Source organism: Cervus elaphus, chromosome 33, assembly GCF_910594005.1.
Source record: "Cervus elaphus chromosome 33, mCerEla1.1, whole genome shotgun sequence".
Classification (NCBI taxonomy): domain Eukaryota; kingdom Metazoa; phylum Chordata; class Mammalia; order Artiodactyla; family Cervidae; genus Cervus; species Cervus elaphus.
The window spans coordinates 27,051,864-27,076,990 of record NC_057847.1 but is presented as its reverse complement, the minus strand read 5'-3'; the positions used below and the strand labels follow the sequence as shown (position 1 = coordinate 27,076,990).

At 39.6% G+C, this 25,127-nt stretch overlaps 1 protein-coding gene across 7 annotated transcripts in view; it reads left to right on the top strand.

Annotated features, from left to right (window-relative positions):
* The window catches only part of RAPGEF4 (Rap guanine nucleotide exchange factor 4), a 315,899-nt gene that overhangs the window by 164,760 nt on the left and 126,012 nt on the right, over nucleotides 1-25,127 (top strand). For 6 of the 7 annotated variants that reach the window (XM_043894163.1, XM_043894162.1, XM_043894166.1 and 3 more), the window contains 2 exons: nucleotides 4,889-4,961; nucleotides 9,009-9,028. In XM_043894163.1, the coding sequence (XP_043750098.1) occupies nucleotides 4,889-4,961; nucleotides 9,009-9,028 (93 nt within the window). Of the gene's footprint in view, nucleotides 1-4,888; nucleotides 4,962-9,008; nucleotides 9,029-20,440; nucleotides 20,994-25,127 lie in introns of those variants that run through there. The other variant, XM_043894165.1, reaches the window with a different exon arrangement.

Genomic DNA, 25,127 nt, shown 5'->3' with positions numbered 1-25,127 from the left:
GCTGGGCCATGTGGAGCCACTGTGTAGAGACGTGTTCCCTGCTCTGGGAGGGAGCGGCCAGGCTGGGGCTCCAGACTCTGGAGCAGAGTTGGGTTACCCCCAGCCTCCCTTGGCCTGGCGGCTGCTCTGACAGCCTTCCAGCCAGCGTTGCTCAGTGGCCTTGACGGGGCAGTGAGGGAGCTGAGAGATGGACCAGGTTTTAACTTTCCTAAGACTGTCATACTTTGTCTTTTCTCAGTTTTCTCAGAAAACGTTGAGATAGCCAGTGGCACGTCTCTCCCCTCCATCTAGGACAGGCTTCTGGCCTCTCTAGCCTGAGGACTTCTTCCATGTACTGACTTTGCCTTATAAACTGGCCAATTGTAATTTAGAGAATTTTTTTTTAAGATTTTGTAAACCAAAACCAGTTCTGATGGCTACAAAGTTTTACTGATTTTTGTTCAGTTATTTCTGGGTTTACTCTCTTATGCTCTTCCTTTCTCCTTGGACTATTTTACCATATGGGTATGAAAATAGGCAGTACATTATAAAATGACTTAAGAACATCTACTCTTTAAGATGTTATTTTTACAACTCCTTTTAGTAGACAGGTCAGTGGATGTATTGTGGGTCTTTATGTTGTGTGTGTATCAGCAGTCTCAGTAATAAGAAGTCACCTAGACAGTATTTTTCCCTAAAGCTGGAGACTCTGCCTGGGATATATCATCAAATATGTTGGGATTTGTTTGATCAATTCTTGATTGTTGATTGTTTCTTCTCCTCCTCCTCATTATTATTATTTTTATTATCATCAGCAATCATTTATTCAGTCCCTAATAAATGCTGGGCACTTATTTGGAGTTTATTTCTCATCCTTCCAGTGGCCCTGAAAGATAGGTGATGTTATCCCAAGTTCCTTACCCAGGAAACTGAGGTAACTTACTTAACTTCACGTAGGTAGCATGTGGCAGAATCAGTATTGACTCCGTTCTTATGTGATTCCAGCATCTGCACGCTTTCCATTACATTAGAGGCGCTTGGGTTTTTCCACTGAAGTTCTCTGAATGCAGAGGAAATCAATACATAATGCCCGGGGTCTAGGCCCTTTGTAGCTAGAAGCAGCCAGCAGCAAGCTCAGATTTCTTTGAAGTTGCATGCTTTAATCTTTAAAATGTATGCAAATTTAGCTTTCTGCTCCATAATATAAAAGTATAAAAGTAGTCCTTTCAACTACTTGACATAGAATAAAATTTAAGCTCTAGGAAGAGCTTCTGTTAACCCCTGTCACATCCCCTCTTGTGCTGCTGGGTGCTACACTGGGGGTCTGTACACCTCACTTGGAGAAGGTCAGCATTGCACTATGATGCATCTTAGTTAAATTCTTAGTTCTTCCAGTTCTGTTGGTAACTTGTCATTTGGCCAGTCTACAACCATAGATGTCTAACAGAGAACAGAATCCTTTTTTTTTTTTTTCCTTTTTTTAAAATTTGGAGAATAGTTGATTTACAATGTTGTATTAGTTTATGCTATGCAGAAAAGTGAATCCATTATACGTATACATATATCCACTCTTTTTTAGATTCTTATCCCATATAGGCCATTACAGAGTATTGAGTAGCATTTCCTATCCTCTACAGTAAGTCCTTATTAGTGATCTATTTTATATATAGTGGTACGTATGTGTCAGTCCCAAATCTCCCAATTTATTCCTCTCCCCCCAACACTTCATAGGCAAATCCTAATTTGGTCTTTGTTGATTTCTTCATAGAAGAAGAAATGCCTTCTCTGAACAGCATCTTTCTGGCTAGGAGTTTAAAGATTATTTAATCTTATGGTTTGCAGACTTTACAGAAGCAAAAGTCATCTTTCAAATGAAATAACTCTTGGAACTCTAAATTCTGTATCAGCTAAAAGTGAAGACACTCAAGTTGCCATAGGAGCTGAAGGCCCTGCTTATATGCTTCCTTGCCTGAGGGTCCTCCAGGAGCTCAGGGTTCTGCAGAAGTAGGTTTTAAACCCCATTTCACCTATGCTTCACCCTCCACCTCTGGCAGTCACCAGTCTAGTCTCCGTACCTATGAGTTTGCATTTTTTATATTCATATATTTTGGATATTAACCCCTTATCAGATACATCATTTGTAAACATTTTCTGCCATTTAATAGCTTGCCTTTTCATTTTTTGGTTATTTCCTTTGCCGTGCAAATACTTTTCAGTTTGATGTAGTCCCACTTACTGACTTTTGCTTTGGTTGCCTTTGCATTTGGTGTTAAATCCAAAAAAACGCTGCCAAGACCAATGTCAAGGAGCCTACAGCCTATGATTTCTTCCAGGAGTTTTATGGTTTCAGGTCTTGTGTTTGAGACTTCCATCCACTTTGAATTAACTTTTGTGGAAGATTGTGGTCCAGCTTCATTCTTTTGCAAGTGGCTGTCCAGTTTGCCCGACACCATTTATTGAGGAGTCTGTCCTTTCCCCACTGTATATTCTTGGCTCCTTTGTTGTAAATTAAGTGGCCATGTATGTATGCCAGGGTTTATTTTTGGGCACTCTTTTCTGTTCCATTCATCTATGTATCTAATAAGTTATTTATAAGTTCAATTCAGCAATGACATATATAAAGCAATTAGACATTTGAACCTGACTGGATATTATGGAGATGTTACATTTCTTAGTTGAAATAGTGGTGTTATGGTTTTGTTTTGGGGAAAAAAAGAATCATTATCTTTTAGAGATTCCTATTGAAATATATGTGGATTAAATGATATGATATCTGGAATTGCTTCAAAATAACTCTGGAAGGGGCAAGTGGATAGGATTGTTGATGAAATAACATTAGTCATGAGTTAACAGTTATTGAGGCTGTATGTTAAGTATGTGGTGTGAGATTCTATTTTTATATATGTATGAAAATTTCCATTCACATTCCGAAAATCAACAGATATATATTAATTTTCTATTATGTGTAAGACAGAGTACCCTGTGCTGTTGTAGGAGATTGAGGCTTTATAAGTGCAAAGGGCCTTGTCTGCCCGTTCTCTGCAGTGAGCCCAGTGTCTAGGGCACAGTGAGGACACAGTAGGTGCTCAGCGCGTCTACACGCTGAAACTCAGCCCGCACTCGAGGCTCCCTGGACAGCTGCTCTGCTTTCCCTCCCCAGGAGTGACAGCTCTGGTAACACGCTCCATGAGCAAACCCTAGACCCCATGCTATGGAGCTGAAGGAAGGCAGAGTCCTGTTCATTTGGCAGTCAGGAAGGTGCTTCTGTGGAGTTCATGGAAATTGATTTCAAGGTACCCGAGACAAATGCATTTGCTGCATCCAAAACAACATTTCTAAGCAAAGCAAAATTGCTCCTTTAATTTAACATGAATTATTTCTTTCAGGAGCCTGTTAATGGAGTTGCTAACAGTGAGAGGAATACCTCAAAAGATTGTGGCGGGTCATAGAACCTTCTTAGAATATAACCTAGCCCCCATCTGCTCTCTCTGAGCCTGTTTTTTTCAGAGTCCAGCATAACATTGTGCCCAGAAATGTGCTTTGCTCCGTGCTTTCTCATGAGGAAGAAGAGTAGATGGTCTCATAAGAAAAAGGAAAAGCAGAACGAGGAAATTATCAAAAGGAAATGTCAGGAATTCAGGGTGATGGATTGGTCCCATGGGTATGTTTGAGTGATTAGTTAACTCAGAGGCAGAGAAAAATCATGATTTTGAATGTCTGCATGCAGGTGTTAGTATAGTTGCCTCAGAAGGAGAAGAAAAAAGGATTAAAAAAAAAAAGCTAGTCACATCTTGACTAGAAGAAGGCTCTTTTGAGAACTCATCAATGTTACATTACAAACACCATTCAAATCTACCAAATGGGCCAGATGGCTGCTCAAATACTGCGTGCTGCCAGCTGCCCATTGCTACAGATGAAGTCTTTTCTGCTGACGTTTGTGTAACCCACAAGCACATTATGAAGTGTTGATTCTTTTGATGCTGTTTAACATTTATGTGCCATCATAATTATAAACCATAAATATACATGACACCATGCAACAAATAAAATTGCCCAGCTTTCATTCTGCAAGGGGAGGAGGCTGTATTTATTACCTGAGAAGAGAGGATGTCTCACACTCATATTCCATTCTTCGTAAATGTCACTTCTCTCTCACTGGGTGCTTGATCTGCTTGCTGTATGCTCACCAAGCCTTATTCCTTCAAAACAGCCCAGACTCCCGGTGCTAATATATATATCGCTGAGCCTCAGGTTTTAAAGCACGTCTGGACCAAAAGTCAGAGGGAGAAAATTCAGAAGGACCCAAATAGTTCTAAATGAAGCCAAACTATTCTATTTGACAACATACCACAGGTTCTTCGGAGGTCACATAACGGGCAGGTGTACGGTGTAAAAGGAAGCTGGCAAATGGTAGTGAATCAGCTTCTTTCACATCAGACACTTTCTAGAGATGCATTTCTTTTTGCTTTGAAAGACAGCCAATTGAGTACCATTCACCTGTTAGGAAGGTGGCGCTTTTACTTGTATCTGCATCTATAAAAACCAAATGTCTTTTTCCTCCACAAAAACCTGAGCCCATGTTTGGGAGAGTGAGAAGTCAGGCAGGAGGTGGAGGGGAGGGTAAAAGCCCACGCTGTCTGGTTAATCAATCACAAACACGTGAAGGAGTGGGCTACAATAGAACCCCCTCCCTAGGCCGGGGCACTATCAGTCTCATCCGGGAAGACCTCTTTAGAACACAGCATTTTTATTTTAGGCCACAGAGCCCAGACAGCACGCTTCATGGCTCTATAAATACAAGACTCAGATGCTTACTGACATCCAGCTTTTCTTCTTTTTAACATGTAAACACATGAATGCTCAAAGTGAGTAAATATCTGTGCACTGAGTTTACAATCTTGTCTTTCAGAAATATCGACAGTACATGGCAGGACTTCTGGCTCCTCCTTATGGTGTTATGGAAACGGGCTCTAACAATGACAGTAAGTGAAAAATATGAACACTTGTATCTAAAAATTTGTCATGCGGTATGTGTTTTCATGTGACCAAAAAAATATGTCCAACACCAGCTTGACAGAATAAGTCTCCAGACTCATTTGTGGATAAACAGACCCGCCAGCCCACTCTTGGGTTATTTTAAAAAATTGTTCCTACAGTATAATTATGTGGCCTTAGCTGATAGAGGGAGGTTTGCTCTGGTGCTAGTTGGAACTTCAGCATGCTTTCTCAAAGGACCTTCATCTTAAAGCATGGTTTGGGGGCCCTTTTAAAAATGGGATTCATGAATGGTGTTTTCTCAGTCACATGTAGACACCTGAGTGCCCCACCTCTTGCTTATTTTGATGCTGTTAAAGCAGCATGAATCATTCTTTATTCTTCTTAAACCGTGCTCTCTTCAAATTCCGAGCCTTTTGTAGGAGACTGGTCTCTGGCTGCTCATAAAGGAAGTTTTTCTCTGTGATACTCTTTCCTAATGGGTGCCCACTAGACTCAAAGTAATTCTGTGTCCTGAGTCTATCTGTTCACACATGTTGGAAACATCTTTTTAGCACTCAGTACTATCCCTGGGAGTTGCTTGTTGAGGCTCTGGGTCCCTTGACTTGGCTCTTATCCATGTATGTGTGACAAGGCAGCAAGCCCTGGGGTTTCTGATGCTGTAGCACTTCAACGCTGACACTGATGGATCAAGCAGTGCTTCCACTGCAAGCATCTCAGAGCCAGAGTCACCCTTCATGTCTTCCTGAATACCTCCTTGAATTCCCACTCTCTCGCTCAAACTGATCACTGTCTACAGGTGACTCTTCTCACTTGATCAGGATCTGAAGTGAGCTCCCTTTCCCTCTGTTTCATGTTCCTGGGCAGCCTGTGCCTCCTCCTTCTCAGTTTCTCTTCTGTCCTTGGAGAGGTGGATGTCGGAGGACAGGTCTTTCTTTCCTTTTATTTCTTCTTCTGTTCTTGATTTTTCTCTTCTGGCTGATCTAGGGATGATCAGTAACCAAGTTGGAAATCCCAGTTGTGCTGTTTCCTAGGTGTGTGGCTTCTGGCAAGGCACTTAATGTCTCTGTGCCTCAGTTTCCTTATAGGATTGTTTTGAAGACTGAAAGAAGCGCACGCATCGAATGTTTAGAAGGATGCATGCATGTATGCATGCTCAATCACTTCCAAGTCTTTGCAACCCCATGATTTGTAGCCTACCAGGCTCCTCTATCCATGGGATTTTCCCAGCAAGAATACAGGAGTGGGTTGCTATTTCCTCCTCCAGGGCATCTTCCCGACCCAGGGATCAAACCCACATCTCCTGTTTCAGTGGGCAGATTTTTAACACCGCCCCACCTGGGAATCTCCATTTAGAAGGGCACTGGGCGTATAATAAGAACCCAAATGATGTGAGCTACTATTTTCTCAACACCAGTGACTCTTTAACCCCTCAAAGTCTGACTTCCAACTCAAACCATCTAAATTGTCCAGTGCCCAAGCAATAACCAGACTGTCACTACTATTCCCCATTCTCTGTGACTGAGTAAGCGTTTCCACGTTCAGTCTCCATTCTCCCTCGGGTCCCATGCATGCTCCACTGAGTTACCTTGGTTTTCTCATGTCTCTCTGGCCACTTGTATTCTTGTCTCTTTCATAGGTACTTCTCCCCTTCATCTGGAAATTCAGTTACTACTCGAGTCCAGCCTTGGCTGTTTTTCTTTTTTTTTTCTCTATACTCTCTCCTCTATTGTTGCATCCCTTCTTGCAACTGATACAAATCCTTCCTGAAACCAGTACCTCCATTTGAGTCTTACAAAAGGCAGCCTAACTTTCCAAATGACTGCTGGTTTTCTTTCCACCAGGTCATCCTGCTGGTCTCATGCACTCACAGTGTCGATAATGGAGCACATGGTGATTCCCACAAACCATCCTTCTGCTGAAAGCCTATTTCCATTCATAACCACTGTCCTCCCATACCAGGTGCTAGGCCTCCGCTGTTTGGAGCCCCCCCTTCTCTCACCCCCACCTACTTAGGTTAATCACTCGTCCATCCCTTGCTCCTTCCTCTAAGTGCTCATACTCTTTCCTTTCTCTCCCTGCTGCAGCCCCCTGGCTGAGGGCCTCATCACCCTTGACCTGAGAGCAAAGATGGCTCAGTGGCTATGAATCTTCATTATTTCACCCTTGGTTTACCCTATACCTGACTTACACAGAACTTTTTCAATTTACTTTTTATTATGACAAATTTCAAACATACAGGATGATACAGTTAACACCTGCATTTTCATCACTTTGATTTAATTAATATTAAACTTTAATACTTGAATGTGATTATTATTAACTTGATAGGTATTTTCATACAATCATTTTGCCATATTTTCTTCTTCTAGTCATATATATACATTTCAGCAGACATTTTTGAAAATGTAGACTTTTCCATGCAAAAACAACACCATTATCACACCCAATTGCTAGTGTGATTTTCCTTAATAACAGCCCCCACTGAGTCCAAGTCCAAATTTCCCCAACAGAATGTCTTTGGACTTCAATCAAGGACCCATGTCATTGTCTCCAGTTTCTATATCTTAAATGTCTTTTAATTTTGAAAAGTCCCTTCCTTTCTTTTTCTTGTTCATATCACTCTGTTGCTCCGAACCTTTAATGATGGTCCACTGCCAGTCATAGAAAGTGAAATTCTAAGACTGCTAATGCCTTAGCCCAACTTTCAGGTTCCTACATGGCCTGAGATCACCTTTTCAATATTATTTCTCTATAGATACCCTAATTTCTATCCACTCCAATATGATGATTTGTACAACTGCATTTGTCTTATTAAACCTCCTAGAAAGTAAGCTTCTGTTACAACCCTGTATCTCCTCATTCTGTCAAATCTAGTCTTTTCAAGTGGTTGTTGGATGGGTGGAGGGATAAATGGCTAGATGGATTCAAGATGAATTTCTGAGTGCTGACATTGGGATACCCTTATGCTTTCTGAGAGATCTGGGAAGTGATGGCAAACATGTTCACTAATACTCTCTGCTTGAGAGAACAACCCTCTTCATCCCCTTGTTTTCTGTCAGAACTTTAATGTCCTGATACTATCCCAGTTTGGGGGTCAAAGTTTAATTAGGGTATGTTTCCCAGTAATCTATTCCTTTCTTCCCTCTCCTACTGCTGCCTATTAGGATGGGCGCTTGGTGCTTTTAATGCCAATATTTTAAGTCCTGTGTGGCTCCTTATTAAAAACATTGAGTGAATGAGTGTTAGTTGCTCAGTTCTGTCTGACTCTTTGTGACCCCATGGACTGTAGCCCACCAGTCTCCTCTGTCCATGGAATTCTCCAGGCCAGAATCTGGAGTGGGTAGCTGCTCCCTTCTGCAGGGGAATCTTCCCAACCCAGGGATCGAACCCAGGTCTCCCACCTTGCAGGCAGATTCTTTACCATCTGAGCCAATGTTTATAAATGAGTGAGTGGATGAATGATTAACTTATTTGCTAAGAAGATTGAGACATCCCTGGAAACAGCCATTGCTCTGCTCACATCTGACTTGAAAGTAGCAAGAGTTGACTGTGCCCAAAATAAAAATTGTGTGCTGGCGGTTTTTATGTGCAACTTAACCCCAAGCTCAGATCCCTGGAATGGTGTGAGGTGGTTTGCCTTGTAAAAATATAACAATTGCAACTTAAGAGTTTGACGTGTTTTTCTAAAATTCTGAGTGTTCTGGTGCTCAAGACAGAGAATTAGTTGCTCGCATGGTGTAAAATAAGCAGGGATGAATTTTTACCTCTAGGAGAGTAAAGCATATGGTAGAAGAGCAAAATAAGCATTAGATTTTGTTGTCTGGCACATAGCCCTGCTCTGATTCATTGATTTGTTTATGTTACAGATTTTGGTAGGTGCTGCTATTTTTCCAAGCAGCGTTATGTACATTTTTATGGAAAGACAAATTGAAAACATCAAATTTTTACTTAGTTTGATTCAGCAAGGGATTTAATTTCCATTTTACAAGCTGATCTTCTAACTCATGTTCTTTCTCTCTTTCCTCTTCTAGGGATTCCTGACAAGGAGAACGTGAGTAACTACTCTCTCTCTCTGCCTAATTTCTAAAAACTGTCATAAGGTAAAAAAAATAATTGTGGTAACCCTATCAACAAAGAGAGCTCTTTATCCATATTCAAAAAAATCATAAATATTTTCTAATCTTATTCTGGCATCTTTGGGTGAGTCACTGTGAAATATGAAGTGGAGAAGGTCAATGGCTTTGACATAGTCAACACATGTCCTTGATATTAACTAGTACGAAGAAAGGTTATCCTAGGGGCAAACATTGCTAAGTGTTTTGTTTCTCCCATGATGCATACATGACAGTAGAACAAATCACTAGTTTAATGGCACATAGAAAATAAACTGTTTTTCCTTAATAGGAATATAAAATATGAAATTTGAGGCCAGTTGATTGTATAAATGCACCCAAATACATTAGAGTTAATGTTTCTCTTTGGAAGTCGAAAATGATGAATTATCTAATTAGTTAGGGCAAACAGGTAAGAGACTGGGTGGTTTAGGATAAACCTTTTACCAAGAAACAGTGCCAAGTACTCCTTCTAAGGCTGGTAGTGGTATAGTTGCATTGTCTTTGCATGCAAATAATAATATTAATGATATTAACTGGAATCTAAATTGAGACAACAATATGGAAGGGTTAATATGGAGGTGTATAATGATTAATCTGAAGTGGTGCTTGATGGTTCTGGGATGTATCAACTTACTGAGTACCTAGGTTGCTGTACCCGGGGGCAGTGTTACAGAACTATCACCCTTTTCTATTTTTTCCCCTGCTTTTTGTCCTGTGTCTGTGGTAACTTCAGACTATTTCTGTACTCCTTTTCAGAGGTCTGACTCTAGCTTTCTTTAGGTCTTCCTGTTTTCATAATGTTGGTTTTAAAGGGCTGGTGGGGAATTCTGACCCACTGCTGTACCACCACAAACTTGGGTTCAAGACCTAGCAATGTCGCTTCAAATGTCACATCAAATCCTCATTGATTGGGTTCAGCAGAGGACTTCAGTTCCTAGTTGTGGGGCTTTGTGCAAGCCTCTTGACTTCTCTAAATATCCTTGCCTCGTCTTTAAAATATGGATATTGGTTGTGATTATCTTAAGAGGCCATGATGAATATTAAATATGATAATCTGTGGCAAGTTTAGAGATTCATACAATAGAGCTCAGTAAATGTGAAGACTGTTATAATAATTATTTTATCAAGTCTTATATCATTTACTACCTATTTTTTCTCCTCTGAAAAATATCCTACCCTTTACATCTTATGGCTCTCCTTAACCTTGAAAGACATTTGGTCCTGTTGAAAGCATCCATGGAGACATTTGGTCCATGCCAAAAAGACCTTGTTATTTGTCCTTTCCAAAATCACTTGTCATGGACCAAATATGCTTATGTGCTTTTTTGGATATAACCAAATTTCAGGGACCTTTTGATGTGGACCAAGTGTCCACAGGACATCTTTGACATAAACAAATGTTTCCTCAGTTCAGTTCAGTTGCTCAGTTGTGTCTGACTCTTTGCGACCCCATGATCGCAGCACGCCAGGCCTCCCTGTCCATCACCAACCCCCGGAGTTTACTCAAACTCATCTCCATCGAGTCTGTGATGCCATCCAGCCATCTCATCCTCTGTCATCCTCTTCTCCTCCTGCCCCCAATCCCTCCCAGCATCAGCGTCTTTTCCAATGAGTCAACTCTTCTCATGAGGTGGCCAAAGTATTGGAGTTTCAGCTTCAGCATCAGTCCTTACAATGAACACCCAGGACTAATCTCCTTTAGGATGGACTGGTTGGATCTCCTTGCAGTCCAAGGGACTCTCAAGAGTCTTCGCCAACACCACAGTTCAAAAGCATCAATTTTTTGGTGCTCAGCTTTCTTCACAGTCCAACTCTCACATCCATACATGACCACTGGAAAAACCATAGCCTTGACTAGATGGACCTTTGTTGGCAAAGTAATGTCTCTGCTTTTTAATATGCTCTCTAGGTTGGTCATAACTTTCCTTCCAAGGAGTAAGTGTCTTTTAATTTCATGGCTGCAATCACCATCTGCAGTGATTTTGGAGCCCCCCAAAATAAAGTCTGACACTGTTTCCACTGTTTCCCCATCTATTGCCCAAGAAGTGATGGGACCAGATGCCATGATCTTAGTTTTCTGAATGTTGAGCTTTAAGCCAACTTTTTCACTCTCCTCTTTCACTTTCATCAAGAGGCTTTCTAGTTCTTCTGCACTTTCTGCCATAAGGGTGGTGTCATCTGCATATCTGAGGTTATTGACATTTCTCCCGGCCATCTTGATTCCAGCTTGTGCTTCTTCCAGCACAGCGTTTCTCATGATGTACTCTGCATATAAGTTAAATAAGCAGGTGACAATATACAGCCTTGACATACTCCTTTTCCTATTTGGAACCAGTCTGTGTTCCATGTCCAGTTTTAACTGTTGCCTCCTGACCTGCAAATAGTTTTCTCAAGAGGTGGGTCAGGTGGTCTGGTATTCCCATCTCTTTCAGAATTTTCCGCAGTTTATTGTGATCCACACAGTCAAAGGCTTTGGCATAGTCAATAAAGCAGAAATAGTTGTTTTTCTGGAACTCTCTTTCTTTTTTGATGATCCAGCAGATGTTGGCAATTTGATCTCTGGTTCCTCTGCCTTTTCTAAAACCAGCTTGAACATCTACCCCTTCTTAAAATACCTTTGTTCAGTGAACCTTTGTACTGGTATTTTGCTATTAAAAATATATCTTTGCATATTGAGTAAAGCTTTAGGTTCATGGAGAGTCTAAAAAATAACCTTTAGACTCTAAAGTAATTGAACTTGGCATCATTTTGGACATGGATATTCCAAAGCACATTGTAACAAATAATATGTGGATAATGAGCTAAATAACGATACTAAAAGGGCCTGGTGCTTCCCCATCAAGGAACGTTTGGTGGTGTGGAGAGCACACCCAGAATGGCCAGGCCCTAGGAGGTCTCAAATATTCTAATCTTCAAAAGGAAGCTCAGTCTCTCTTAGACACCCAGTGACCTTTAGGTTGGACCTCCCTGCAGTGGGACAACAGACAGCGTTCTAAGTAGAGAGCCCACCAGCTGTCACATAGCTCTCTTCATGACAAAAGAAGAATTTGAAGTTCACAGAAAGTCAGATACAAGGACTTTAACAGCATCTTGCCCTCAAAGATTTAAGGGGCTGGCCAGGCTCTCTGCCCAGTAACTAGTCATCATACATGCTTATTTGTATTTGTTTGGGTCATTCTATGTCAAATTCTCTAGTAAAAGGAAGCATACTTTTTCTCTATCAGTAAGTAGAGTGGATAGAATGTCACTGCTTGTTATTCAGAAAGCTCGCCAATGCCATCAGTCAAAATAAAGCAAATAAGATGAAAGACATTCATGAGTAGGGTTGAAGTTCTAGAAAGATAAAAGGAAGCCTAAGAGCCTTAAAGTAGTGTTAATTGAATTACTTCCTTTATAAGAGACAAGTTGTGTTCCGATGATTTCTTTTATCCTTTACCTTCTTTACATGCAGAGCAATATTATAGACCCTTTATGTTTCTCTAATAGCAATAATATGCCTGTGGACTGAAACAAAAGCACTTAAGCTATTGTCTCAGTGTCCAAACAGATTCTTTGTGTACAGAATGTATTCTTTTTTCTAGCTCCTGCTCTTGATTTTTTTAATCACCATGTTTAACTTCTAATCCAATATCAGACATCAGTAAGTGGTGTTTTGAGCTGCCTTACCAACTGTATTTTATTTTTGGACCCAGGCTTACCTTTCATAAAAAGAACTTTCTTTTCATAAGTTGCACTTTTCATAGAAATAAATAGGCTGACAGCTAACCTGCTGGATTATTTTGCTTACTACTTACTGTAATTGATAGGAACATCATTCAACTTTAGGTCACACCAGATACTGGAACCTGTAAAATAATTGATAACAGTATTAGAAAAATGACCATTGAACTAATAAAGCAAGGAAACCATTTTGGCGTGGTTGCAGTTGTTTGAGGCCTTTGGTTTTATAGATTCTTCTCTTTGATCTGTTTAAGTTTTCTTTTTTTCTGTCTCCTGTAAGTGCCATACCTGACTGACCATGTTTAACACAGAAGGTAAAAATAATCACAATGAAAAGAAAGCTTTCTAGTTAAATGTTAGGGTTGCCCTTTGAAGAAATGAGCTTGTCTATAATATTTTCTGCTTAGATAGACTTTGTTGCTTATTGTGCTCCATTCTTTTGAGAGGCAACTGCTAAGGAGTTTTGTAGTTTTAGAAAGTTATACATTTCTTCCTCAGTATGGAAGGAGCCAGAAAATAGACTCGGGGATATTAAGAAAAAATGCCATTTCTGATTTACAAACATCTTGTTTCTAAAAGGATCGTTTGAGATCTTCGTATTTTAGGCAGTGTGATTAGCAAGCTTCTTGTGAAGTATGCAAGGATACTTTCCCAACACAAAGCACTATCAGCTCAGAGCCCAAGAATTTCCCAAGGCCTGGAAGAAGTGATGCCAGCAGTTAATAACAAGCAAGCCTGGGGGTCTTGCAAAACTATTTGGTAGGTCTTTTTTTAAGAAGATTAGTTAAGCTTCCCAAACTTAAAAAAAAGATCATGGGTTATTTATATGAAGAATAATTTTGGAAATTATTATAAAGACGTAAGCTTTTAAATGGCAAATGGTAAGGACATAGTTTACGTGCTTTGTGAAAATTCTCATTAAGGAGAGGGCAGTAGAAGAATAAATAGCAAGTAACTATTAGGGTCAATAGGTTAGCAAGTTTAGGAATTTTTAGGGACTATAATAACATCTCTATTGTTGCTCTTCTACAAGGTTAGAGAAAGCAAATCAGAGTGTTTTCCACCAATTAAATCTTATTTTAGCATTATAGATTGGCTGTGATTCTCGGCCAGATGAAGAAAAAGGAAATTGTGTTATTTTTATACAAACTTAAAACATATTTTAAAAAAAATTTTAAAACTCCATAGAGAATTCCCTGGTGGTCCAGTGGTTAAGACTTCATGTTCCAATGCAGGGGTATAGGTTAGGTCCCTGTTCAGGGAACTGAGATCCCGCATGCCTTACAGCCAAAAATCAAAACATAAAATGAACAATATTGTAACAAATTCAATAAAGACTTTAAAAATGGTCCACATTTAAAAAAAAAATCTTTAAAAAATAAAGAAGATCCCATGTTGTTGCTGTTATTCAGTCACTAAGTCATGTCTGACTCTCTATGAACCCATGGACTGCAGCACGCCAGGCTTCCCTGTCCTTCACCATCTCCCGGAGCTTGCTCAAACTCATGTCCATTGAGTCAGTGATGCCATCCAACCATCTCTTCCTCTGTCATCCCCTTCTCCTCCTGCCTTCAGTCTTTCCCAGCATCAGGGTCTTTTCCAATGAGTCAGTTCTTCACATCAGGGGACCAAAGTATTGGAGCTTCAGCTTCAGCACCAGTCTTTCCAATGAATATTCAGGGTTGAATTTTTTTTAGGATTGACTAGTTTGATCTCCTTGTTGTCCAAGACCTTTCATCTCCAGCTTTCAAACTGAATTCAAACCAATGGTATAAGGTGGAATACAGTTTTAAAATTCTACTTTAAAACATACTAGTAGGCATGCAGAGCTTATCGGGACACCTTGGCCAGAGTTCACAGCTTTGCCCTAGGAGCCATGTCCCTCTCTTCTAGGGTGAGAATGGTTTAACCAGCGCCATCACACGCTGAAACAATACACATGTGACTAGCTGAGGGTGCAATGCTCTACACAGGAGAGCTAACCAACCAAATGCTGAAAGCAGGAAATCCCAAGCTGCTCATTTTCATTTTGAAGGACAAGTTGCTTATCACCAAAGTGAAGATTAGATTTAGCAGTGTTGCTGGCCCCAAACTATGCATTGTGCAGTGTCTACACACTCATTCCTTAGCTAGCCTATTAGGAAGCAGAGCTCAGTGAGCAAAGAATGGCTTTGCACCACCTCCTGGAAAAAACATCCTCTTAATGTCCAAGGTGGCAAGGACAACTTCAGCTCTTGGTCTCTGAAGAAATGTTTGTCCTTGTGTTTGTGAGTTATGTATTTTATGGGGCAGGAGGCCATTGCTCAATTTCTTTCTGCTGTTTATACCATCTCTTCCTCTCCTCATATAAAAGCTGGTCCATGTTTTTCTCTTTCTCTCTCTCTGTCTAGCTTCTGCAGTGGTATCCTGATTGAATTTTTTTTTCTCTTTTTTAATTTTATTGGAATAGAGTTGGTTTACCATGTTGTTAGTTTCAGGTGTACATCAAAGTGATTCAGTTATACATATATTCGTTCTTCTCCGATTCTTTTCTCTTAGACGTTATCACAGAATACAGAGTTCCTTATATACAGGGAACTATAGAGTGTCTATAGAGTAGGTCCTTGTTGGTTATCTATGTTATATGCAGTAGTTATGTGTGTGTTCATCCCTAGCTCCTGGTTTATCCCTCCCCCACCATGTTTCCCTATTGGTAAACGTGAGTGTGTTTTTGATATCTATAAGTCTATTTCTGATTGAATTTTTAAGATGATGTATAGTTGTCCTTCCTCTGCATAGTAAATAGTTAATGCAGGGAACTCTCTGATGATCTGATCTTCTGCTATCAGTTAAGCCATGTGTTTGTAATGTTCTCGCCGGTGTTCACAGGACTGGCTTGCTGTGAGTTTGCTTGATAAAAGGGTATCTTTTAGGGTGTATTGAGGTGACGGTTCCTTAATATATTTTAGACTTACTTTTATAATATTGTGAATGATATTTGGTGACTGATCCAGTGCTCTCACGTTAGTGTGTCTACATTTTCATGGAGCAGAACTTTTGAAGGCTGCAGTCACGCTACTGGTCTCCTAGGACTGCCACTGAGTTACACCGTGTAACGCTGCTTTGAATATGTTCTCGGTCTTTTCTGTAATCAGAATTTGACTTGAGCAGATATCACAGAGAACCTGAGAAGTGTTTAATGGTTGAAAGTAATAATCATTAAAGAATAAGTAAATATCATAAAAGAAATGATATTCGCCAACCTCTCCAGCGGCCGGCCCCTGCCTGCTCTCCCTTTAATAAATGGCACAGCCTTGGGGGAGGCCGCTTGGTATTGGCTGTGCTGCTGAGAATTAGTTCCTCTCTCTGCTGGGTAAGGAGCATGATATCATGTTGATAGTAAGACACTACACTGCTGACTCCAGAGTTGTGGGTGAGTACATTGCTGTCTTCAGAAATATTTTATCCTGTGCTGTAGGCAATTATATTCATCACCAGTGAAGTGAAGTGAAATTGCTCAGTTGTGTTCAACTCTTTGCGACCCCTTGGACTGTAACCTACCAGGATCCTCCATCCATGGGATTTTCCAGGCAAGAGTACTGGAGCGGGGTGCCATTTCCTTCTCCAGGGGATCTTCCCCACCCAGGGATCAAACCCAGGTCTCCCGCATTGTAGGCAGATGCTTTACCCTAGTAACTGGGTGCTAATAGTGTGTTATCTCAGTTGACTGTGAGACTAAGATATATATATAGTATCGTTTGTTTGGTGTACTTGAATTTTTATTGTCCTTGTTTTGACAAACTGAAATCAAATTATTTGCAAAATATGTCTTAGGTTTAGGAGAGAAATTGTAGTGTTATCAGATTGGAAAAAGTAATCTAATGATTACAGATCATTTAGGAATTTGGATTCTTTTCTAATAATAATTTGGTATCAAACATGTTCCCCTGAGTTGATAATATTAAAATACTCTATAGTTCTCTTTCAGTTAGTTCAGTTCAGTCACTCAGTCATGCCTGACTCTTTGCAACCCCATGGACTGCAGCACGCCAGGCTTCCCTGTCCATCACCAACTCCTGGAGCTTACTCAAACTGATGTCCATTGAGTCGGTGATGCCATCCAACCATCTCATCCTCTGTTGTCCCCTTCTCCTCCTGCCCTCAATCTTTCCCAGCATCAGGGTCTTTTCCAATGAGTCAGCTCTTTGCATCAGGTAGCCAAAGTATTGGAGTTTCAGCTTCAACATCAGTCCTTCCAATGAACACCCAGGACTGATCTCCTTTAGCATGAACTGATTGGATCTCCTTGCTGTCCAAGGGACTCTCAAGAGTCTTTGCCAACACCACAGGTGAAAAGCATCAATTCTTAGGTGCTCAGCTTTCTTTATAGTCCAACTCTCACATCCATACATGACCACTGGAAAAACCATAGCCTTGACTAGACGGACCTTTGTTGGCTAAGTAGTGTCTCTGCTTTTTAATATGCTGTCTAGGTCATAACTTTTCTTCCAAGGAGCAAGCGTCTTTTAATTTCATGGCTGTAGTCACCATCTGCAGTGATTTTGGAGCCTAAGAAAATAAAGTCTATTACTGTTTCCATTTTTTCTCCATCTATTTGCCATGGAGTGATGGGGCTGGATGCCATGATCTTAGTTTTTTGAATGTTTTTTAAGCCAACTTTTTCACTCTCTTTCACTTTCATCAAGAGGCTCTTTAGTTCTTCCTCACTTTCTGCCATAAGGGTGGTGTCATCTGCATATCTGAGGTTATTGATATTTCTCCCAGCAATCTTAATTCCAGCTTGTGCTTCTTCCAGCCCAGCATTTCTCATGATGTACTCTGCATATAAGTTAAATAAACAGGATGACAGTATACAGGCTTGACGTACTCCTATCCCAATTTGGAACCAATCCGTTGTTTCATGTCTGGTTCTAACTGTTGCTTCTTGACCTGCGTACAGGTTTCTCATGAGGCAGGTAAGGTGGTGTGGTATTCCTATCTCTTGAAGAATTTTCCACCATTTGTTGTGATCCACATAGTCAAAGGCTTTGGTGTAATCCATAAAGCAGAAGTAGATGTTTTTCTGGAACTCTGTTGCTTTTTTGATGATCCAATGGATGTTGGCAATCTGATCTCTGGTTCCTCTGCCTTTTCCAAATCCAGCTTGAACATCTGGAAGTTCATAGTTCACATACTGTTGAAGCCTGGCTTGGAGAATTTTGAGCATTACTTTGCTGGCATGTGAGATGAGTGCAATTGTGTGGTAGTTTCAGCATTCTTTGGGATTGCCTTTCTTTGGGATTGGAATGAAAACTGAACTTTTCCAGTCCTGTGGCCACTGCTGAGTTTTCCAGGTTTGCTGGCATATTGAGTGCAACACTTTCACAGCATCATCTTATAGGATTTGAAATAGCTCAACTGGAATTCCATCACCTCCACTAGCTTTGTTCATGGAGATGCTTCCTAAGGCCCACTTGACTTTGCATTCCAGGATGTCTGGCTCTGGATGAGTGATCACACCATCATGGTTATCTAGGTCATGAAGATCTTTTTTGTATAGTTCTTCTGTGTATTCTTGTCACCTCTTTTTAATATCTTCTGCTTCTGTTAGGTTCATACCATTTCTATCCTTTATTGAGCCCATCTTTGCATGAAATGTTCCCTTGGTGTCTCTAATTTTTTTCAAGAGATCTCTAGTCTTTCCCATTCTGTTGGTTTCCTCTATTTCTTTGATCTCCCAACAATCCTTTTGCTCTGGGTGTCTGGGAATCACCATTTTATCTATGAGGAAACTGAGGGTCATGTTCTGAGGGTCATAGTTCTCCTTACCTTTAGATAAAATTACATTATAGATAGATGTACATATACACACATGTGTACATTTACAGACACGTACAGAGGTATTATAAACTTATATTTAACAATTTGCATTCTTTAGAATTCCTTGAAAAGAAAATTGTAACGCCACTTTTAGTAATATGATCTGGCTTTGTTCAGAATTCTTATTTCCAGTTTCTATAAATATGTAGATTCTCTTCAACTTTGTTTTATTTTCTATTTTCCTTCAGTCAAAAAATGATTCAGAAATTCCCACAGAATGCCATCTAATTGTTTGAAAACCTTTCATTGAATGCATATGGATTGATCCATCCCAAGCCCCATGAGGGGCCATGAAAATAAAGCGTGACACCTCAGTGAGCTGCAGATGGATGGAGGCGGCATGTGAAGCACAATGCAGTGCTGTGGGCGCGCATGGTTGGGCAGGTGTGGCGTGGGAGCGTGGCCTCAGAGGCTTGAGTCAAGTCCAGCTCTGCTGCTTACTAATCAAGTGAAGGTGGCTAAGTTAGTTCACAAGCTTTTACTCCTTTGTTTCCCCATTTACGAGTAGGAGTTATAGTAATATAGGAGTAGCAGCATAGAGGTGGAAGGCAAGGGGGCTTCCTGGAAGACTAGTGCAATGACACAAGCGAAGCACTCCGCCAGTAAGTTCTCTCAGGGGACACGAGGGGTCAGTGGGGTTCCCAGAAGGGGAGGGCTCTGGGCAGGCCTCCTGGAGGAGGAGGAAAAGCCTTCATGCCCTCCTGATGGAAAGTAGATGTTACCCAGGTGGAAGGGAAAGGAGAAAGTTGCATGAACAAAAGAAGAGAGTACCAGAACTTTTCAGAATCTTTTAAAATAAAAAACTTTTCATTATTTCGGACTCTCATTTGCTAGGAGACCTTGCAAAGTTCTTAGTATCTGGCTCCTAAGCTTCAGGCATTTTGGGGTTCCAACAAAGCACCATATTTTTTCCCGTAAAGGTTGATCTCTTTTAAATGTAGTTGGGGAATCAGCTTGAATTCCCCCCTATTTGTCCCTCCCAATATCATGCCTTCCTTTTAAAAATGACAGATCTAGAGCTGATGCCTTTGAAGCCTATTGTTCACTCTGATCTCCAGCTCCGTTTTTGCTATAATTGCCCAGTCAGTGCTCTCTGATTTCTGTGGTTCTCCTTTGTTTCTTTTTCCCCCCTCTTCTCTTGAATGAATCACTCTACAAAGCTTTCTATTGAATTTTGACCTCTTTTTCCTTTTCCGGTTGTCAAGGTCACTTTAAATTTCATTCCAGTTCTCCTAAGTGCCAGCCACCCCCACCCAATTGGGTATCACTGTCAAGTTTAATAAGAATGCTTTTGACTCCATATTCAAGGCATTAATCAACATGTTAAATCTAGCAGCATTCAGCAGAGGACCTAACCTTGTGGAATTTAATTTGGTTTCTGCTAATTTATTTGCATACATTATAAAATTACCCCATCCGGACATGAAAAAGAAACTTAGGAAAGCATATCATGAAAATAAATAGTAAAACACATGTGAAACCATTAAATTTGCTTGCATCTTGCTTTCTACTTACTTGTAGTTTGACAGAAAAGGAAGGGGAGAATTTTATTTGTGTCTCAGAAGACACTAGTATGACTGGATTCAATACTTGTTCATTGTTATAATCTGTGCCCTCAGAGGTATACTGACTTCTGTCCCTGACACTTAATAACCAGCAACACTGAACAAGTCTTAGGTCCATGACCCTCAGTTTCCTCATCGATAAAATGGTGATTCCCTGACACCCACAGCAAAAGGATTGTTGGGAGATCAAATAAGATAACTCAGGGGGAGGATTCCCAAACTTGACCACTGCCTGCAAATATAAAACTTTACATTACGCTTTCCTGGAGCTTCATTCTAAACGAGATGATACCCTTGTTTGTAACCTCAGCTCCGGGACATTATCCTAGCATGGGGATCACTGAGGTTGTCCAGTGGGTTCTAGTTTGGGAGGAGACTGGGTCTGGGAAGCATTATAAAGGTGCTCTTGCATCCTGGTAGGACTTGGTCCAGTGCTTAATTCTGGGAAGACAGCAGGATGCCAAATGAAAAGTTGTTCATCTTAATGTCCGTGTAACTTGGCTCAGCCAAGAGAAGGAACAATTCCCAAGTCACACCAAGCACTGATTTAGTGCTGTAATTTGATAGCCCAATCCCAAACAAAGTGAGGAAACCACACCCAAAGTTGACTGCAAAGATGAATAGGGTAGAGAGTGAGCACTATAAGAGAGTAGAGAGTAAGACCGGTAAGCTGAAGAAGGCGCCTGGATTGTTTTGGGACCCAGAGAGAATTATGGATGTCATCATGGCAGTCTACCCAGCACCTTCTAGTTTTAGGGTATGTGAACTTTTTTAATATTATGTTTAGCCAATTCTTCTGTTTAAATTGTCAAAACATAACAATGTACAACCACCTAGAAAAGGAATTTGTAACATGTTGCAAAAATGGCACTGTCATTCAACAAGATATTCTTTTTACTGAAACAGATAATGATCCCTTCCCCCATAAGCACCTGTCCCGGGCTCCCCCAGTTTTATATTTTGTGTATTTTCTGTCTTTTTCTCTCTGCTTTCTGGTACATGAAGAAAAACACTTGGGCTCCCTCTGGTGGCCATTCCCATGTTTCTACATGTTTAACTTTGCAGCTGGAGTTTTAGTTAACATGGCACAAAATGTTTGGATGAAAGTGAAAATATTAATAGTAAAGGTTATTTTCTTTTGTAAGATGACTTGGAACTTGGGAACCTCCAATTAGCCAAAATATCCAACTCATTCATTCATTCATTCATTCATTCACTCATGTCTTCCATATGTCTTCCAGTCTAATATGTTGTTGATAGTTTAGTTTTCTAAATGAAAGGGTATCTGGCCTGCAAGTCCATAGAAAGATATTGAGTTCCAATTCTGTAAGTCAAACAGTTTCCCAAGAAGTGATTATTATTGACTAGCACGTTTTTATAGAATGATTTCTGTCTTTTAACTCAGAGTTGAGTATTGTGAGAAAGATTTTGTTGCTTACTTTAAAAATAGATGAATAAACTCTCCTTTAGCAGTTGTAACTGTCTTACTATTTCTTTTTCTCCTTTCAATCATATACCCATTCTATTTACCCCATAGAATTTTATCCTATTGTAATGAATCTTTGTCCAGGCCTGTTTACTTTTTAATTATGCCAATATATTAGTCAATAAACAGATTTAGCTACACTTGTTTAACAAAGACCCAAACATAACAGTGTCTAAAATAAAAGGTAATTTTCCTTCTTGTTAAGTGTCAAAATGTGAGCTGTCCAGGATTCATGTTGCACGTCCATATTGTAATGTACTTTTGTGGTTGAAAGTGTCTATTGATCGTCCTCTGTACTTTGATGTATCAAAAATAAGTATATAAGTTTAAATCTTAGTGTTTTAAAAATTCTAATGACCATAAGTCTCCTTTAAAATTGTTCTTTTCAATTTAGTAATAATAGTAGTATACAATTGCTAAAATAAATATTTTACATATTTTTAGAAATCATTATTAAGTATTAAATTATAACTGGAAATGCATCATTAAATGACGGGCACTCCTTAAAAATGAATTTGTTATCTATATGCAGCAAAGGGTTAACATCAATTCTACTCCACTTCTTGGTTTTTAGATATGTAAACAGTGGAAAAGCTTGTTCACATAAATAAGCAGATGGGAATGGAAATAGTTTTAAATAGCAATGTCACTAAATTCTTTGACTCCTAGGCAGCTAGTGTGGTACCTCATGGAGAAAGAGAGATATTGTGGTTACACTGGAGGCTGTGGCAAGTGTAGCATTCTGGGTAGATTTTGAAAATGAAGTCAGACTTTCCACTGAGTTAAATGTGAGGTGAGAGAGGAGGGGAGAAGTCAGGGATGACTTCAGGGTTCTTGGCCCCACCTTGCAGAAGGATGCAGCTCAAACAACTAAGAAAGGGAAGACTGAAGATGAAGTGAATTTGGAGACCTAGTTTGAAGGTTGTTACATTAGACAGTATGCAGGAATGAGGTTTGATCAGGCTTTTGTACTATACCCCTATCCAGTCAATAGTTAATGATAATAAATATTAGAGAGTGATAATCAGATTTGATTTGGGGTATTTATACTGAGCAGCATATGCCTGGGACATGAATAAAGTTAGTATCTGAAGAACGAAAAATAAGACAAAAATAAGCAAGAATTGTGTTAGGTTTGGCGCTCCCCACCCCTGTTATATTTTGTAGATTTTTAAGAGAATTTGTGTTTGTGAACAAATTTTGTGTATAACTGCAAGTATCACCTTTCAAACAGAAGGTTAATAACAGATTGATTTATGGAATATTTTCAAGGAGAAATAGTAAATGAATCAAACTAACAAAGTGTGACTTAATTGACATCCTCAGGGACCTACTTTAATGAATAGGTAGAGGGATATTATTTGTAACTTAGCCCACAAATTATTTCTATATGATTTAAATGGCTGTGACCTGCTTGAAACAATTTGTTAATTAGTTTAATCATTCTCTTTATAGTTTCTTATATTACTAAAAGGGTTAACAGCCCCCTTTTTCTTAACTAAATTAATTTTTCCAGGCTAGCCACAAATTTCCAATTAAGTTTGAAGGAGTGAATTCTATAATAGGGGCAAAATGATCATATTTAATTCTTTTAAAATCAACTAACATTTATTAAGTGCCTACTATGTGCCATGCAGATACATACTTTGATTTTGGAGATAAAAATCCAATAAAACCAATTCTTGACTTCAAAGAGCAAACAACCTAACAGTTTAAACTGCCTAGGACACAGATGAGTATTTAAGGAATAATTATATCAGAATGTAGTACTGAGAGGGATTGGAGTTAAGTACCAAAATAATGCACAGGTTGTAAGAGCCGTGTCACTTGAACCCAAAGGATTTCTGAGAAAGTTTCATTATTTACCACTGTGAATGTTTTCCTTCCTAATAGAATACAGTTACTAAGTTACTGTATAACGTGAGACTATGGAGGATACAGGTGATAGAAACCCATTTTAAGCCACTTTAAAAGTAAAATCCACAGGAAAAGCAGGTGTGGCGCTGACCTCAGGATAACAGAAGCCAGAGACTGCTTCCACTTCTCCTTGAGCCTGGAAACATGGCCACCAACAATTCCTGGGTTTTCCCCAGCAGTTGCTGTTAGAAAACCTTGGGGAAGGCCACGGACTGATCAAGTGTGGGTCATGTGATCCCTCTACCCCAATGTTGAGTCAGCGTGGGTGAGGTACCCCTGTGGACTCAGCTCTGACCATGGGGATGTCTGTGCCTGGAAGAACGGGGGACAGGAAATAGTAGCTGTTCACTATTCCGCCCAAGTGAGCACATTCAGCTGACTGCTAGGAAAAAATCAGCCCCCTTCCTTTGGTGCACTCAGATAACATCATAATGCAATCAATATCTCATTTGAGGGTTAGTCTTCATCCCTTGTTTATGAAGAAATAGGACAGAAGCAGTTATGAGAATAATGTTGACATTACATTTTGCAATAGCTTTGATTGCAAGAAGCATTGTGCTTTAGAAATTCCATGCATTCCATTCAGTCAGAATCGTAATTTCTTTTTCACTGTCTTCTTAACATGTATGATGTGGAAATTAACAGGATTTGATCTTGTTAAGTCTTTTGAGATACTTGGGTGTGGGTTCTGAGCCAGTAGATGATAGCGGCAATCCTATTTGTCCTAGGATATTACAGGAATTATTCTTTTTTATCTATTTCATTCTAAGTCTTTAGAGTCTGTGAGCCAAATTTACATTCAGATGAGTCATTGAAGCTTATATTGTGTGCCTAAAAGGAAATGTTTATGCCAAGAGTCTAAGATGAAGTCTAGCAAGACAGTGAATTTTTAAAATCATGGTTATCTTTCCCTGATCATGAATGTAGTAGTGCTTATTTTGAATATTTGGAAACATAAAACTGTTTTTTAAAATCCCCTATAAATGCCACCACCCAGAGCTCTGAGTGTTTCTATATTTAATACATAGTAACAAAATTTTGTTTACACAGTATATATAATTTCATGTCTTACTTTTTTCAATGAAATTTTTTAAAGGATTTTAATATTGTCTCAACAATATTAGAGAATGAATTTCCTCTGCAATATTGTTTTTTTAAACAGCTATCTATATCTTGTAAAAGTTAGTATTCACGTCATTCCCATTTTTTGGAATTATTTTTGGTTACATAGCTGTTCTTCATTTCTGATGTTCTAAGTTTCTGACTGGTGTCATTTCCTTTCTGACTGAAGAATTTCCTCTAGAAATTCTTGTAAAACAGGTCTGCTGGCTACAAATTTGCTAACATTTTTCTTCATTTGAGAATGTCTTTCCACTACCTTCATTCCTAAAGGATATTTTAAACGATAGAGAATTATGACTTGACAGCTTCTATCTTTTAGCATTTTTTATGAACCAATATTGATTCATTATCGTTAATGAAAGTCCA